The following is a 16,088-nucleotide window of genomic DNA, read 5'->3' on the forward strand; positions in this document are numbered from 1 at the left end:
TGCTATTGAGTGACATGATTGTTGTTGTCATATGTAGGCCTTGGGGGCTGGACTCATACCCCCAAATCCCCGATTGCTGTTCGTGAACCATTTAACAACCAAATCCTGATTGTGGATTCCTAATTGTACTTTTGCTGAAAAACATCATCATCATCGATAGTCTAAAAAAAAAGGACATCCGATTTTATCGTGATGGTAAATAAAGTGCACTTTTATAGTGCTTTTTCTACACTATATTACAGTGTCCTGTCCTTGAGCCGTCATAGTACATACTCGATGAATGGGTCCGTCCATGGCGTGCTGTGCATTGCTAACTCCGAAGTGATGGCAAAACCTGCGCATCATACTTAACCACACCGACTGCTCTCATGCAGTAAAGCAGAACCTATAAAATATTCGTTTTCAAAGAACATAATTTATTTGAATATATCCATGCGCAAACTCTAACTCTTGCATTTACCTGTTGTATTCTCATCACAGCTGATCGCAAGAGCTTCTGCACGATCCATAGCACAGGATACCTAAAAAGTTGGCCGCCCACAAAGATGGGTCTTGATGAAGACAACGAGCCTGACAACGAAGGGTGCAACTTGAGCTGCCTGGTGGCCATTGGTCGACTACACCCGCATATTGTCCCCCAGCCTAGCTTGGCAGACATCAGAGTGAAGCCCACCGAGTATGTTTCCCGGCATGCCATTGATGGCAAATTTGTCTTCGTTGACCAGAGGTAAGCCGACACAAAGGAAATCATTAGATCAAACCTTTGCAGTCTTCATAGTTGATTTGTCACTACTTTCAAAACAAAATGTCCCTATTGAGCTCAATTATTATTGTTGAATGGATCACAAAACCTGTTTTGTTTGGGATGAGCTGCCAGTTGTACCCAAACATTTTCTTCCAAAATTAAAATCCAGCGGAGGCTTTGGTTTAGGAAGGTAGGGAAGAAAGTCATGCAGGCTCCTGAGCAGGGGTATTCTTGCAGGCATGTTCAACACATCTGTCTATACAAAAGATGTCAAAATGAATCGATTAGTCAAGAGCTAATCGATTGTCAAATTACTCAGTAACTATTTTGATAATCCGGTAGGGTTCTAAATTAACACTCGCCATCCTGCCAAATACGATTAATATTCATTTTGGCAGGTGTTGATTAAAAATGTACCCGCCAATTTGGCTTGTGATGCCTGACCTATCGTGTCGGTCAGATATATTTGGCCTTCGAGAGAGTCATACTTACAATAAGATATTGTGCAAAGGAGCTAGGCAGATCTGTGTATATGTTAACAGAGTGCTGTGTCTCATGAGCTTGGTGCTCCCTGGCTCAATCAACTCAAGTGGACAGAATCATTTTGTCTGCCAACCACACTGATTGTCAGTTTCTTCACCTTAGAGAAAGCTCAACACTGCCATTAAGATTTGGCATTACCCATCACTCATTATTTTTTGATTATTATAATTAGCTCTGGGTAATAAATCAAGACTAAGTTCTTTTGTTTTTTTTGTTTGTTTGTTTAGAGCAACAGCCATTCTAGCCTACCTACCGCAGGAGCTCCTTGGAACATCCTTCTATGAGTATTTTCACCAGGAAGACATCGGCCATCTGGCAGAGTGCCACAGACAAGGTATTTGTAAAGACCTTGGTCTGTTGAACTCAAATCAACCTGAAACGTTTTTAACACCAGAGGACAGTAATGAAGTGTGCTGGAAATAATTCTATACATATATAACTTTTGACTGCAGCTATTGCTGCCATCTCGATTCATTTGAGTAGGACTTTTAGTCAGCCCCCCCCCCCAAAAAGTGTCTCTAAATTTGAAGGTAAAGGTTAAATTGTAACGAGTAGTACATGCGCACAACCTTTTACCTGTGCTATTTTGAAAAAATGATTCTTACTTTGACATTGGATGACTGTCTCATTTCTCCCTGAACAAAGAAATTTTTCAGAATCTTGATTATGATCGTAACATTTTTGTGTGCAAATTGACAAATGTAATTTGCATTCAAGTGTGCCGTAGAGGAGACTATGTAAGGAAAGGAAAGTCATCAAACAAATCTATTGGGCTTTACTAATTTTTTTGAAGCACTGTATGCACCGCTGTTGAGTATCAAGTTGTAAAATAACAAAGCGAGAGAGAGCTGAGGTCCCAAAAATCAATTCATTTGTTTCTTCTGTTTACTGTTGTAGTGTTGCAGATGAGAGAGAAGATTAACACAAACTGTTACAAATTCAAGATCAAAGATGGCTCTTTCATCACACTGAGGAGCCGATGGTTCAGCTTTATGAACCCCTGGACCAAGGAAGTGGAATACATTGTCTCCACGAACACGGTTGTGTCGTAAGTGGCAGAGGGCAAAAATGCAGGATGTCGGAAACTCCTGTTTTTTAAGAGATCATTTCCACATGGTTGTCTCTCTCTCTAGGTGTCCTATGATGGAAGGTTCAGAATACACTCAATCTGCTGCCTCCCCACAGAGTATGGACAGTGTTCTCCCTTCAGACGGTAAACTTAATATGCTGCCAATATAAACTGCAGCCCTTGCCACTGTCAAGCATTACTGACCCCTGACTTGGCTTTGAACCCTCTGCTTCTGTGTTACTGTTGACAAGTAGGTGGAGGGAGACGGGCATTGCAGACGGTGCCTGGCATTCCCGGTGGCACTCGAGCAGGAGCTGGAAAAATTGGAAGAATGATCGCAGAGGAAGTGATGGAGATCCAAAGGTAAGAGCATATTGATGCTGTGCTGAAAAATCTTCACAGAGCGACTCAGGGTGACAGTGTCTGATCATCCAATAAGTGAAATCTGAAAGAAATAGAAATAAACTACTGAAATATTCCATAAGTATGTTTTGACAGCGTTTCATTTTGAGTCTTTAAATACACAAATAATAAAAACACATTTCAAAATGTGTGTATAATTTGGAGAGTTAAAAGCAATGAATAACACAAAAATATTGTTGTATTAAATACATTGTCAGAGTGTACCTATCCCTCTGTTTACAGCACTGAAAACAATCCAACAACGTTTCATCTGAAAGCAAACGTCAATATGCTTGAACATAGATGCACATTATAAAACAAACCTACTGTTGTTGAGATTTGTACCACAAATAAAATGAGGCAGAATTTGTCAGAATTGAGTCAGGATTTTTCTTTCTCAAATTCAAGCTCTTTAAATTAGATGATGCTGAACATTAATACACAAAAGTATTGGTGGTAAATATTAGTGGGCTAATTTAATATTTTTGCAACAGATTTAAAAAGCAGGACCAAGATAAGATAAGATATCCTTTATTTGTCCCACACTGGGGAAATTTACAGTATACAGCAGCAAGATTGTGGGTAGAAAGAAGAAAAACAAAGTGTTTGCATTCACAAAAAGGGCTCAAGTACAAGTAAGCCAAATTGTGCTTACTCGCGGCTTGTGCATTGATGATGCAAGGCAGCTCGGAGCTGCAAGGACTCATGTGAATTGCACAACATGGCCATCTACAACTTAAATGTATGGACCATAAGGCGCACCATATTATTAGGCGCAATGTGTCTATTTAAAAAAAAAAAAAAAAAGAAGAAAACATACATGAGACATACCAGCTTATAAAGCGCATTCGTTTTATGAACTGGTTGCCAGCCAATTGCATATTATATTATATTATATAATATTACATTATATTACATGACATGAAATACAATCCCTGAGATCCCTGGTTCCATTAAGTCCCAAGACCTTTGAAAATAACAGAGATGAGGTTAATGTGTGCAAAGACGCAAGGCACCAACGGTGTGGATGTAACAGAATAAAAATGCGAGACTCATTTTGTACTTGACAAAAAGAATAGTGTTCAAGAATAGTGTTCAACATGCAGGGATGAATCGGCATGAAGCTATATGTTTCGAGTAGTTTTATTAGTAGAATAAATGCTAAGTTTTGAGATAAATGAATAATCACTGAAATAATTGAGATTCTTTTTTTTTTTCCATAGTTGCCCAGCTGTAGCTATATGTAACGCATTCCCTTCCATGACCATCTTTCGTCTCCTGCCTCCATTTATTTGACTTTATTTTGGCGGTTGGCAAATACTTCTGTTGCATTGCTGCCACCTTCCCTATAAAGAAGGTGGCCACCAATGGCGATGGATGACTGACTGCTCCAGCCATCTCGTTATATATAATGTGCATTTTTGGGATGCAAGGAAATTTCTCAGTCAAAAAAACTATGGTAAAACTTTTTTCCAGCAACAATCGCAGTTTGATAATCACCGCCATTGTTGTTTTGATCTCGCGTGAAGTAATCTCGCATGACGAGATTTCCGTTCTCGCGAGACGAGATTGGCGAGATCGGCCGTCACCCCGTGGAAAGCAGACGATTGCCAAGTTGTGCAACGTTAAGACAAGCAGCTAAAGCTGGATAGTTTTTTGCGATAAAAATCTTGCATGCTTGAATTAGTTACATTTTTGCAGCATTTGTTTATAAGAACTAAACCTATTATCAACGTATATTGTTGTTGTTTGTGTTACTATCATATTCAATTGAATAAATAGACTATTTCAAAATTCGAAATTTGGGACTCTCTAAATGCATAATGGGACTCATACTTTTCTAATCAGCGAGTCCCTGGGACTCGCAGGGCTCAAACTGAAAAGTTATCACTGCTGCTTTTACTTCCATTTCTGTTTCCGTCTTTTGGCAATTGGCAAATACTTTTGGTGCATTACTGCTGGTGGAAAGAAGGTGGCGTTAATTGAAAGAAAGTCAACATAAGTTGGGAATGGGGATTTTGGGTGCCAGTCTGAGCTCTCTTACTTTAAAAGTCGCAGAACCAAGCAAACCATTATGGTGACAAAAATACAGTGCTTTTTCATGGCACTGTAATTTTAATTGAATACTGTATATAATTATTGTTATTGTTGTTATCATTATTATTATTATTATTGTGGGTTTTGTTCCACTTTAATTATAGTACGTATGGTAGAGTACATCATTCTGCCAGCAAAATGAAGCTGCTTTTCCCTCTGAGTGGTAGACAGATTCCAGATGTGGTGTTCGGGAAGCTTGATTTGCTCTTTTCCAATTCCGTTCCTGTTTTCTTCCTTTAGAGAAATAATTCACCGTTTTGATTGTAGGATCCGAGGCTCCTCCCCATCCAGCTGTGGTTCTAGCCCATTGAACATCACCAGTACCCCTCCACCGGATACCTGCTCTCCTGGGGGAAAGAAGGTAGCGCGGGTGTACACGCACACACATACATGATCTACTGGAAAAGAAAATCTTGAAAATTGCATACACATAAACAAGATGATGTAGATTATTAGCCCCTTATTCCTGTCACACCCATTATGGGCCATTCATATGAACAAAAATGCAGACAGACATAAGTGCAGATTCAATTACTGTATGAATGCTTCTTTAATCAGCGACTAGTATCCATGCAAAAACTCCATCCATGAAGGGTTTTCATGAAAAGCATGTACAGTTGTCACAGTTATCTTCTCATCTCATAAATCAAGAAAAATAAACCACTGTTTGGGGAGGTGAGATTACCGCAAATGTGCACCTAATCCTACTGTATTGGGAAAAATGGTTCGTAACTGGTCTTCTTGTCTACTCTTGATCATATGATTAAACATCAAAGTTTAGAGCTTAAAGGATTAACTGATAAATCAACGACTATTCATTCATCAAATACATTGATAATCATTTTTGATAACCGAGTAATCATTTTGAGACCTACTAGAAATTGTCCAAATCCTCTGACTTTCAACTGCTCAACAGTAAATATTCTCCCAATTTCTGAAGTCCTCCATGCAAGTAGGCTTATTATGTCTATGTTGAATCACACGTTTGCAAAATCGTTAGTTGTCGCTCTATTAAAAGTACAAATTTCCTCCCAGAAGTGCCCTAAATTAGTGAATTACTTCTTGGCCACAATAATCAGTGCAGCAGCTGTGGTTCTCTGTCAATATGCATTCATTTATGGTATATAACAGTGGTCTCCAACCCCTGGGCTGCAGACCGTTACCGGTCCGCGGGTCATTTGGTACCGGGCCGCACAGAAAGAATGAATAACTTACAATACTTCCGTTCTTTTCATTTCGGAATCTGAAAGATGTTTTATTTTGGAAAATTACCGGATTCTCTGTTACATCCGTCGACAGTATGTCATTCTTGACGCGGGTCAAGGCGCACTTCTCGGTCACGGTTACCGCTAAAATAAAACCCAGGAGCTAGCCAAATCAGTTTAAAAAAAAAAACATCTTTGGGAAGGAGAAAAGGCCCAGCCAGGTGCCAGAAGAGGAACCTTGTTGTGAGGACAGTCCCTGAAAATATTGTCTGAAATTAAACTGGTCCATGGGGCAAAAAAGGTTGGGGACCGCTGGTGTATAAGGTACCACTACACTCTGTGGTATAATTAATATACAAAACAATATGACTGCCTCAAAGCGGAAAATAGTATTTTTTAACATGTATTAAACATTCAGAGGATGCTATTGCAGTAGTCAAGACGGGGGGGGGGGGGGGTGATGACGGCATGGATGAGGTTTTGAGCGAGAAAGTGAGGCGTGGAGGCGAGAAATGTTTTTGAGGTGGAAGAACGCAGTTTTGGTGATTTGGGTGATCGAATGAGAGATTATTATCAATAAGTGAGAGGGGTGATGGATTTGGTGGAGATCTACAACTGGACATCATCAGCATAGCAGTGGAAGCAGAGACTGTGATGACGAATGATTTGGCCGAGGGCGAGAAGGTAGAGGATAAAGAAAAGAGGACCAAGCGTAGAACCTTGGGGGATACCTTGGGACAGGGGTGCAGTCTATAAAGAGCATTTGTTGATGTGCATGATTTGTTTCCTGTCTGTGAGATATGTATGAAGCCCATAAAATCAAATGGTATTCACTGTGATTTTGTCCAGGTGTGCACTAATCACAAGTGAGCCTCCTTGCCTGCTAAATGCTATGACAAAGCTGTTCTCGTGTTCTTACAGTAACTGATACTTTGATTCATGTTAATAGATTCATAATGGAGGGACACCTGAGCTGGCCAGCACTGGGATCCTTCCTGGGCCCGATTCCGTTGGCTACCCCTACTCCAACCAGTCCATCATGAGTGAGTCTCACGCCCATTTCAGTTCATGATATGTCCCAACTCACTTTTGCTCAATTTTTAAAATATGATTTATCCTTTCCAGATGCTTTAAACACATTCAAACATTGTCTCTTGTGGATTAAGCAGTAAACAGAACAATTCATTCGTTTCCAACAATCTCAGAAGTTTGATCCCCAATTTTTTAAAATGTTTGTTGAAGCCATCATGTCATCAAGCTGCAGTTCTGGTAGTTATTAGAGCTGGGAAATATATCGTTTTTGTATTGATATCTAGATGTGAACGTTCAACAACTTCATATTGAAAATTAAACCAGTATCAGTGCAAGACACAACAGAAGTGAGTATTTGTGAGCCACAGTGTGCTTGCCTCAGAAGACTACGACAGATGCAATATTTGCCTTGAGTAGTACAGAGAAGGTCAGAATTAGCCAAGTTTTGTCAATCTTGAGAAAGCTGTTGACAGGGTACCCAGAGAGGAACTGTGGTGCTGCATTGCATTAGGAAGTCTGGAGTGAAATAGAAGAATGTAGGACAGGACATGTAGGAGGATAGCAGAACAGTGATGAGGTTTGCTGGAGCACAATCTGATAGTAGACTAAAGACGCGCAACTCTAAATTCTGTCTTTCCTTTCTCCTGCCAAATCTTATGGAGGGTCACTTCAAAATCTTGGTGACTGTTCACTGTAAAATCTTCTTTCTGTTCACACTCGGCCTTTCTCATCCCTCACTTCAGGCGACAACTCCCACCTGAGTATAGACATCATGGATGAGCCCGGCTCCAGCAGCCCCAGCAACGATGAGGCGGCCATGGCTGTCATCATGTCCCTTCTGGAGGCAGATGCTGGCTTAGGCGGCCCCGTGGACTTCAGTGATCTGCCTTGGCCTTTGTAAAGAAGCAGAAGGTTCATCATGCAGAGAGCGAGAGAAGGCGAGAGACCCCCTCCAGGCACCAGAGCCACCGGTAGAGAGAGTTCAGTCAAGCGGAAATGGCTTTCCTGTTGCATTTTCTTTTCGGTTCCCTGCACTCTGTTGCCAACTGCTCTGCAAAAGCGTCCTTCGTGACGTTGTGAATGAAACAGACACGGAGATTTAAATGTAGGAAGTGGACTCCCCGAACTTCAAGGTGAACCCGAATGAAGGCATTTCCATAATATAATGTTAAGGCAGTGATAGTTACTTTCGCAGATGGCCTCTCCTTCAATAGAGCAGTTGCATTTGGCTCACTGTGCTGTGTCTGCTGACGAATAGCCTTCTTTCTAACAGTGGCTCTCTCTGCTCCGCTGTCAGCTGTCGAGCCCCCAACCGATCCCAGACTCTCAAACATGCAGCGGTTCCAGGCTCACAGGTGGTGTTAGTCTGCGAGTGTCCAATGCGGTGTTTGCCGGTGTCCGTTACAGTTGACGTGGGGAGACCATCACAATAGTTAACCATCCGGATCATTGCTAAGAAGACACTTTACCCCAAGAATTCCACATGAAGGCATGCTCATGTTGCGCGTACATCCGAGGAAGACATCCAGCTGTTATTTCCCTCTGTCACTTCAATTGTTGAATTGCGTTTTGTGTCTGAGGTTGAACGACTCAGTCCAAAAACCCTCTAAAAAGTTGTCCCTTTTGAAGTGGAACTGTGTTTTTCCTCATGCACATGATCGGGGGCAAAAATTGCCGTGGCCGTCTCGTATCTCTTCCACAAGCAAACAAAAGAAGTTGTTAGAATGTGACGGGGAGCAGTGGTCCGATGTGTGTTAAGACTCACACAATTTCCACTGTCCAAAAACCTACAACAAAAAACAGTGCTTCTCTTCATTCAGTTGGACATTAGCAGACTTTGTCCAGGCAAAGACTTCCTGGCAAGCTAATTAACATCAAACTCAGACATAAGCCCTGAACAGAAGTTGACTGTATTCTCAGTCACGAAAACTATTTAAATCTGGTATCGAATGATGAAATCATCCTGAGTGCTACAAATCTATTTCCTGAAACGCAGCTGTACCAGCCCAACAGCCCATTAAAAATAAATGAATAAATGGAGAGAGACTGGCCACGTCAATTCACAAATGAGTGTTAAGGCCACGCTGGAAAGAAAAGTTGCCATTTATTCATTTGTATCTTTATTTCTGAGAAAGAAGTCATGTTAAGGTATGAAGTAATTTTTTGAGAAAAACGTCCTCTCCCTAAAGTTTTGGATGAAAAATGTATTAATATGAGAACAAAGTCAGTCATCTTAATATCGTTGCTTTTTAGTGGCTTTTTTCCCCTCACAGAATCACTTTATTCTTGAAAGTATATAGTCATATATTTTTTTCAGAAATATATATCAGAAAATAAATAATACGAAAATCTCATGTTCATATTTGTTTTTTTCCCCAAGAAAAAAGTTGTCATGCTGTGAGTATAAAAGTCCATATGTACACTTGCATATTTGAAGTCATTTTTGGGAGAAAACGCCTAAATGTTAACCTGTAATGTAATTTTCAAGACTTAAAAAAAATAATAATAATAATCATGGGTATGTTGTATTTGTTGATGGAAAAAAAGTCTGATTGGCACAAAATCCGCCCATGTGAACCGAAACAAAACATCCTCCTAACAGTCAACTTTATTTTCTTTAGGTTATGACTTTATGCTTGTACAGTTACAAATTTGTTTGCCTAATTCTCTCCTGTTTTGCAATTTTTTTTCTGGTTAAAATACAACTTTATGCTTGTAACATTGACTTTGTTTTTTTATTATTCAGTGTGGCCCTAATATTCCTTGACACACCCCCGGGGTAAATCTTGATGCAAAAGAAACTTGAATTTGGTTTGGTTGGCACTTGAGAATACAACCGTACTGCATGAAATTGTCACTGCAAAAAAAAAAAAAAAAAAAAAAATACTGTTAACCTCACCCATCAACAAACAGAGGTACCGTAATTTTTTTTTTCAAACATGAAAATAATATATAAAACAAGGTCCATGTGCAACTAATCTAGCAGCATAAAACTGTAACAGAGAATGGAGCTCCTGGATATTGGATGATTAAGTCTTGAAGGGGGGCCATGAGTGTCCACGGTTCAGTTTGGTTTGAGATCCCATCAGTGACTGAGAAATCTCAATGTGACGTCGTCGCCCGTCTGCTGCCAACAAGCCGTGTCTTTTCACAGTTTGATTGGAAATGAGATGTCAGGAGGAGGTTAGCGGATGTCTCCGCCTGCCCGTATGGAGACAATATGGTACAACACTTGAGTGCATATAGAAGGTCACGTACACGCAAAAGTGTGATGAAACATTTGGAAGGTAAGATTATCGTTAGTTAATGAAAAGAATCAGACAAATGCTATGTATTAGAACTTATCCGAGTTGTGACTGTGAAGTTCCAGGCCCGGTCAAAGAAAAGAAAAATCTGAGCTGAGCATTTCAAATGACAGTCTTCTCAATTGCCCTACCAGGATAAGTGAAGGTTGGGGGGGGACCTCAACAAGCACATATACAAAGAGTTCCTGTGGCCATTGCGTTGTTCAGTGCATGAGAAGAGGTGAGAGTTGTGTCAAGACAAGTTGCAGCAGTGTCACCACAACGCGCCTGTGCGCTGTGCCCTGAGCATCTGACAGTTCCTGGTTGACATGCCTCATATAACTTGCTGCTTTGAAGTCGCCCAAAATGAAACAAAATCATACAAATTAATTTGATTTTTTTTCCAAGCATGATTGCAAAAATGCTTTTAAAAAAAAATTACAAACCTTAAATCCACAAAATGCTTCAGGGACAGTCCTTATCTTCCGTGTCTTGCAGTTAAAAAGACAAAAAAATATATCTTAAATCCACAAAATGCTTGCAAAACAGTCCTTATCTAATTTTTCTTTAATTGCTTATGAATTCTGATGAAAAAAACCCCTATTTAAATTGCAAATTTGGTTCCGTCTTACCTCCAAGTGCGCACTATACTGAATTTCGACAAGCCGCAATACTCTGACCACCACACTCCGCTCCAGTTTTGGTGCAGCAAACGCTGCGCAATCGCATACTGCAACCACACCAACAAGAAAAATGTGCTGTTAAAGTCAAGTACAACTTTATTGTCAAATGTCCTGTATACAGCACAGATAAAATTTGATCAGATGAAAGACAATATAAAACAAGAGGAGCTGCTGTAGGTGTCCGCGCCGCCATCAAAAGAAAAGTTAACATAAAATGATAAAATAATACAAGACAACCCATTAGACACAGACAATCGTGCAATCTTAACCACTTTCCTGCATACACTTTGTTGTAGTCTTGAAAGCAACAAGAAGCTATAGCATCCATTAACGAAAAAGAGAGATTGGCTCTGTCCCATGTAAATCCGCTTCAATTCCAAGCCGCGACTCCCAGTTCCACATACGCATCTTCCTCTGACTGGTCACTTAAAACGTATCTTTTATAAAGGTATCATTTTGGATCCAGCTCGAGTATTGGATATCATGTACGGTGTTGTGCAAGTGGTCACAATATATTGGCTGGTCACACTCAACTCATGCTAAAGAACATGACAAGACATTATTCTCACAAGCCAAGCCAGATCTCTTTTAAAGGTGATCAAAATATCTTAAAGTCACTTAAGTTTTTAGATATTTTTAAATTATCGTTTGAATATCCAGTCCGGTCACTCGGTTTGGGAGTGAGAGAAGGGGTGGGGCCTTTAATCTAAAATGAATATAAAAAGTGATTTGAAATATTTTTTGGAACATGCCACCGAAGCTAGTTCTCTCCATACGGGCAGTTTTTTTTATTTGTATTCATTGTAATTACTTGCTCTTACAAGTCTGTATTTAAAATTCGATATAGCACTCAGTAATAACATTATCAGCGCAACCCCCATTCCGGCTCGCTCAGTCAGTCCGGCAGCAGCTGATGATGTTGTTCACTCTTTGTCTGTTGTAGTGCTTCTTTTCTGTGTTTGAAATGCTAGACACTACAATAAAGTATTCCCCATGTCGATTACCTGTCCGCCATCGGACAATAATGTATCAAACTATAAATAATATGTTAAGAGTATACTTTCTGCAAATATATGATTATGATGAGTGTATTGTATCAGCAGTGAAATATTTTTAAAATAAAACTATTTGTTTCTGTCGGTTTGGGGTTTCTTTAAATTGTACCTTTCATCTCCTCGGTTACTTTTTGCCAACCACGACTTGACGCTTGGGTGTCCCCGGCCAATCAAGGAGCTGTTTTATTTTGTTCCCATGATGATGTCCTGCATTGCAATAGGTAGGATCTGGTCGTAGTATTACGGAGGAATTATGATTTTGTATTACAGTGATCCGTCGCTACTTCGCGGTTCGTTTATTGCGGGTTCAGTGCATCGCGGATTTTTTCAAACATATTAAAAAAAAATATATATACAGTATATATACTGTATATATATATATATATTTTTATATATCCATGGTACAGTACTGTATATGTTGCTCTATGTGACTCGGACAGTTTGCGGACTTTAACAATTTTTTTTTTTTTACCTGTTTATGTTAATTGGACGCTACTATACAGTAGTATTTTTTACTGGTGGGTTTTATTGGAGTTGCTGTAGACTCTACAGTGTAGAGGGATACTATACAGTAATCCCTCGTTTATCGCGGTTAATGGGGACCAAAACCACCCGCGATAAACGAAAATCCGCGAAGTAGCGGATTACTGTAGGGATTACTGTACAGTAATCCCTCGCCATAACGCGGTTCACCCTCCGCGGCTTCGCTGTTTCACAGATTTTTTTTTTGTGCAGTTTTTTCATGCTTTTTTAAAAACAGTGAATTGTGTTCTCCATCCTGATTGGCTAAGGGACTGGCCAATGTGAGCAGTCTCCGTACCTCATCTCTGTACAGCTTGCAAATTTTTGGTCTTTGGTTTCATTGTATCAGTGGCGGATGCTGGTCTGACAAGGAGGGGAAGCTCAATTTCGGCCTACATCATAAAATGTGTCAGTTTATTTATACGTGGATTCTACTCTGATCCTTTTCAAAAAAAATGAAAAGGATGCCTTCAACATAAGATCGGTGATTGGCTCATTTCGCTGTCAAAAAGAGATTTTAGCCTCAGACAGATCATCTAATCATGCAGAAAAGCTGAAAGTCCAGGCCAGCCGATACGCTGAGCGTCCCGATGGGCGGGATAAAACCAGCATTTATCCAATGACTCGTCTCGTTTCAATGCATTGGGACAACCGACACTGAACTCTCGAGACGCCCAAAGTTCGCGCGGTCGACGCTCAGCATCCACACAGTTTAAAGCACAGTGAAGCTGCGGGAATGAATAAGAAGAGCGTCGTAACCAGTAATAAGAAGCTGATTCGGAACAAAAGTTGAGCACGTTGTAGCGCATATTTAGTCAATGACACGTACACACAATCGTATGTACACACATGTATTTGGTCACTTATTTGGGGACATTTTAGGGGAAGATGAGCTTCCCTTGCAGTCTTAGAGCAATCGCCTCTGGTGTGTACGTACAATTGTGTGGACATGTCATTGACTAAATATGCGCTACAACGTGTTCAACTTTTGTTCCGAATCAGCTTCTTATTACTGGTTACGACGCGACTCCCTTCTCATTCATTCCCGCAGCTTCGCTGTGCTTTAAATTGTGAACGCTGAGCGTCCGCGCAGCGTCTACTGCCCGGACGCCGAGCGTCTCGAGAGTACAGGGTCGGTTGTCCCAATGCGTTGAACGGAGACGAGTCATTGGATACAAGGTGGTTTTTGTCACGCCCACGGACGCTCGGCGTCTCTGGGACTGGATGGCAGTGGGCGGGTACCGGACCGCTCAGCTTTTCGGCATCAGATTGGATGATCTGTCTGAGCCTGTGTTCTAGTTTGATTGACATCGAAATGAGCCAATCACCGATCTTTTAGTGTAGGCATCCGTGGGAGCACTTTCAATTCTCGTTCTGTTCTAAATTGAACTGGTGACGACTTCTAATCATTTTAGCGACATTCTCTTTGTTGAAAACGATAAGCGACGACTTAATCTTTTATTACTGGTGGGTTTTATTGGAGTTGCTGAAGTTGTAGGACACTAGTTAAGTTCCTGGAAAAGACGCCTTGTTGGTATGACAGGGTTACAGATTATTTCTTGAAAAGGAACGGAGAGTAGAATTCGCGTTTATCTAAACGGATACATTTTATGATGTTGGGCCAAAATTGAGCTTCCCCTCCTTGACAGACCAGCATCCGCCACTGTACACACATATATTTGATCACTTACTTTTTGACATTTTAGGGGAAGCTGAGCTTCCCTTGCAATCGCCCCTGCATTGTATAACTAGTTCAAGTATTGTGTAATAACTGTAAAAAAAAAAAAGGCTATCAAGTACGAAGTACAACTTTGTCAAATGTGCTGTATGTGAAACATACATACAGTACTCAGATCTGTGAAATCCCCGTAAAGTGAAAATAAACTCCTTGTAAATTTGTAACCGCAAAGAAGTGTTAACAGCCCTGTCGAATTTGAATGATTGAATGTACTGTATGTAGTCAGCAGTGTTGTGTCCAAGGACCGGCAACCCAAGGCCAAGGCCAAGGACTTGGAAAATTTTCCGAGGCAAGGCCAAGGCCAAGGACTTGAGAAATGTTCCGAGGCCAAGGCCAAGGACCAAGGACTTGCCTCCAAGGCCAGGGACCAAGGACTGATTTTGAAGCTGAGGCCTAGCCGAGGACATGTATAAAACAATGCTATCATACCACTTGGCAGGTCTTCATGATTTGCAACACCCCTCCATCATAACCCTTTGCACTCCCTCACGCTTGAATGAAGTGTTTTTATTCAAAGAGTAGAACAGTCAGGGTACGTGTTATTTATACTTAGAAAAACAAAAAAGCATATGATATACATTTATGAATTAATGTTTTAGTGCAGTCGTTTCTTAATGTGAAGTAAATCAACACTCAACAGGCATGACATGGCACGCAAGACAAGTTGAGAAATGACTTTGCATGGAAGTCAATCACTGAGTGCAGAAAAAGCGGTACGCTCTGCAGTGATAATTTTACAGTTTACCGGCAGCGAGTCCCAGGGACTCGCTGATCAGAAAAGTATGAGTGCCATTATGGATTGAGAGAGTCCCAAATTTCGAATTCTGAAAGGGTCTACTTTTTCAATTGCATATGATAATAACACAAACAACAACATATACTTACAATGATAAACAAATGCTGCAAAAATTTAAATAATTCAGGAGCAGGCCTGAGGATTTTGGAAATTCATGGTAACCGTTTTTCGGTTCTGTCGGATTACCCAATGGGAAACCACGATAACAAATGTTGGGTTCCGTAAACGTTCATCATGGGAACCCATTTTTCTATTTTGACTGATATTCATAATCAAGAATTCTGACACTCAAAAGTATAATGTTTCAAGGGTCAATGTTTGAAAACGATGAAAACAAAACGAAAGTAAAGGACCGGCTCGAGGAACACATCTCTGGTAGTCAGCTCAATGCACTGTAACTAAACAATTTAACTTGCAGTTGTTTCAGTTCAGACCTGGACATACTGATGATCCTTGGTCTGAGCGGGCGAAAACGTAAAGCTTAATTAAAGACTCGGGTGTGTTTTCCATGCTGTGACACCAGGCACTCTAAAGCGGATGTGCAAAGACAAAGCACTGTCCCTGACAGGTCAGACTCCCCTGCCCCCCCTGTCTTCGCACCCACTTCTTTCTCTGCCGGACGTACGTGCAGGTCCGTCCGACAACGAGGCACTCTAAAATGGTCATACAAATGGACTGTCTGAAGGGAAAATGTAATTTCAGGCAGAGCTAGGTAACTAACACATGTCAGCAGGTAACTGCTAACACAAGCAAAGCTGCTGAAGATATTTTAATAGTGGAGGTGGGACGACTGACAATGACTCTGTGAACCATCACATTATCATGGTGGAGGGGTTTGTATGTCTCGATGATCCTCAGAGCTATGTTGTCTAGCGCTTTAGGCCCTTGGCAGGGTCACCCATGGCAAACAGGTCCAA

The 16,088-nt window shown here is 40.7% G+C and overlaps 1 protein-coding gene across 2 annotated transcripts in view; it reads left to right on the forward strand.

The window, feature by feature from the left end:
- Window positions 1-12,199, forward strand: part of bmal1a (basic helix-loop-helix ARNT like 1a) — a 37,516-nt gene extending 25,317 nt beyond the window's left edge. The window contains exons 13-20 of one of the 2 annotated variants that reach the window (XM_086108846.1): window positions 481-727; window positions 1,516-1,622; window positions 2,186-2,336; window positions 2,422-2,501; window positions 2,609-2,720; window positions 5,124-5,217; window positions 7,011-7,104; window positions 7,837-12,199. In XM_086108846.1, coding sequence (XP_085964972.1) covers window positions 481-727; window positions 1,516-1,622; window positions 2,186-2,336; window positions 2,422-2,501; window positions 2,609-2,720; window positions 5,124-5,217; window positions 7,011-7,104; window positions 7,837-7,994 — 1,043 coding nt within the window. In that variant the 3' untranslated portion in view covers window positions 7,995-12,199. The remainder of the gene's footprint in view (window positions 1-480; window positions 728-1,515; window positions 1,623-2,185; window positions 2,337-2,421; window positions 2,502-2,608; window positions 2,721-5,123; window positions 5,218-7,010; window positions 7,105-7,836) is intronic. The other variant, XM_086108847.1, reaches the window with a different exon arrangement.
- Window positions 12,200-16,088: the final 3,889 nt, after the last annotated feature.

Source organism: Hippocampus guttulatus, chromosome 4 (assembly GCF_054856545.1).
Source record: "Hippocampus guttulatus isolate MCC_2025c chromosome 4, RoL_Hgut_1.0, whole genome shotgun sequence".
NCBI classification, from domain to species: domain Eukaryota; kingdom Metazoa; phylum Chordata; class Actinopteri; order Syngnathiformes; family Syngnathidae; genus Hippocampus; species Hippocampus guttulatus.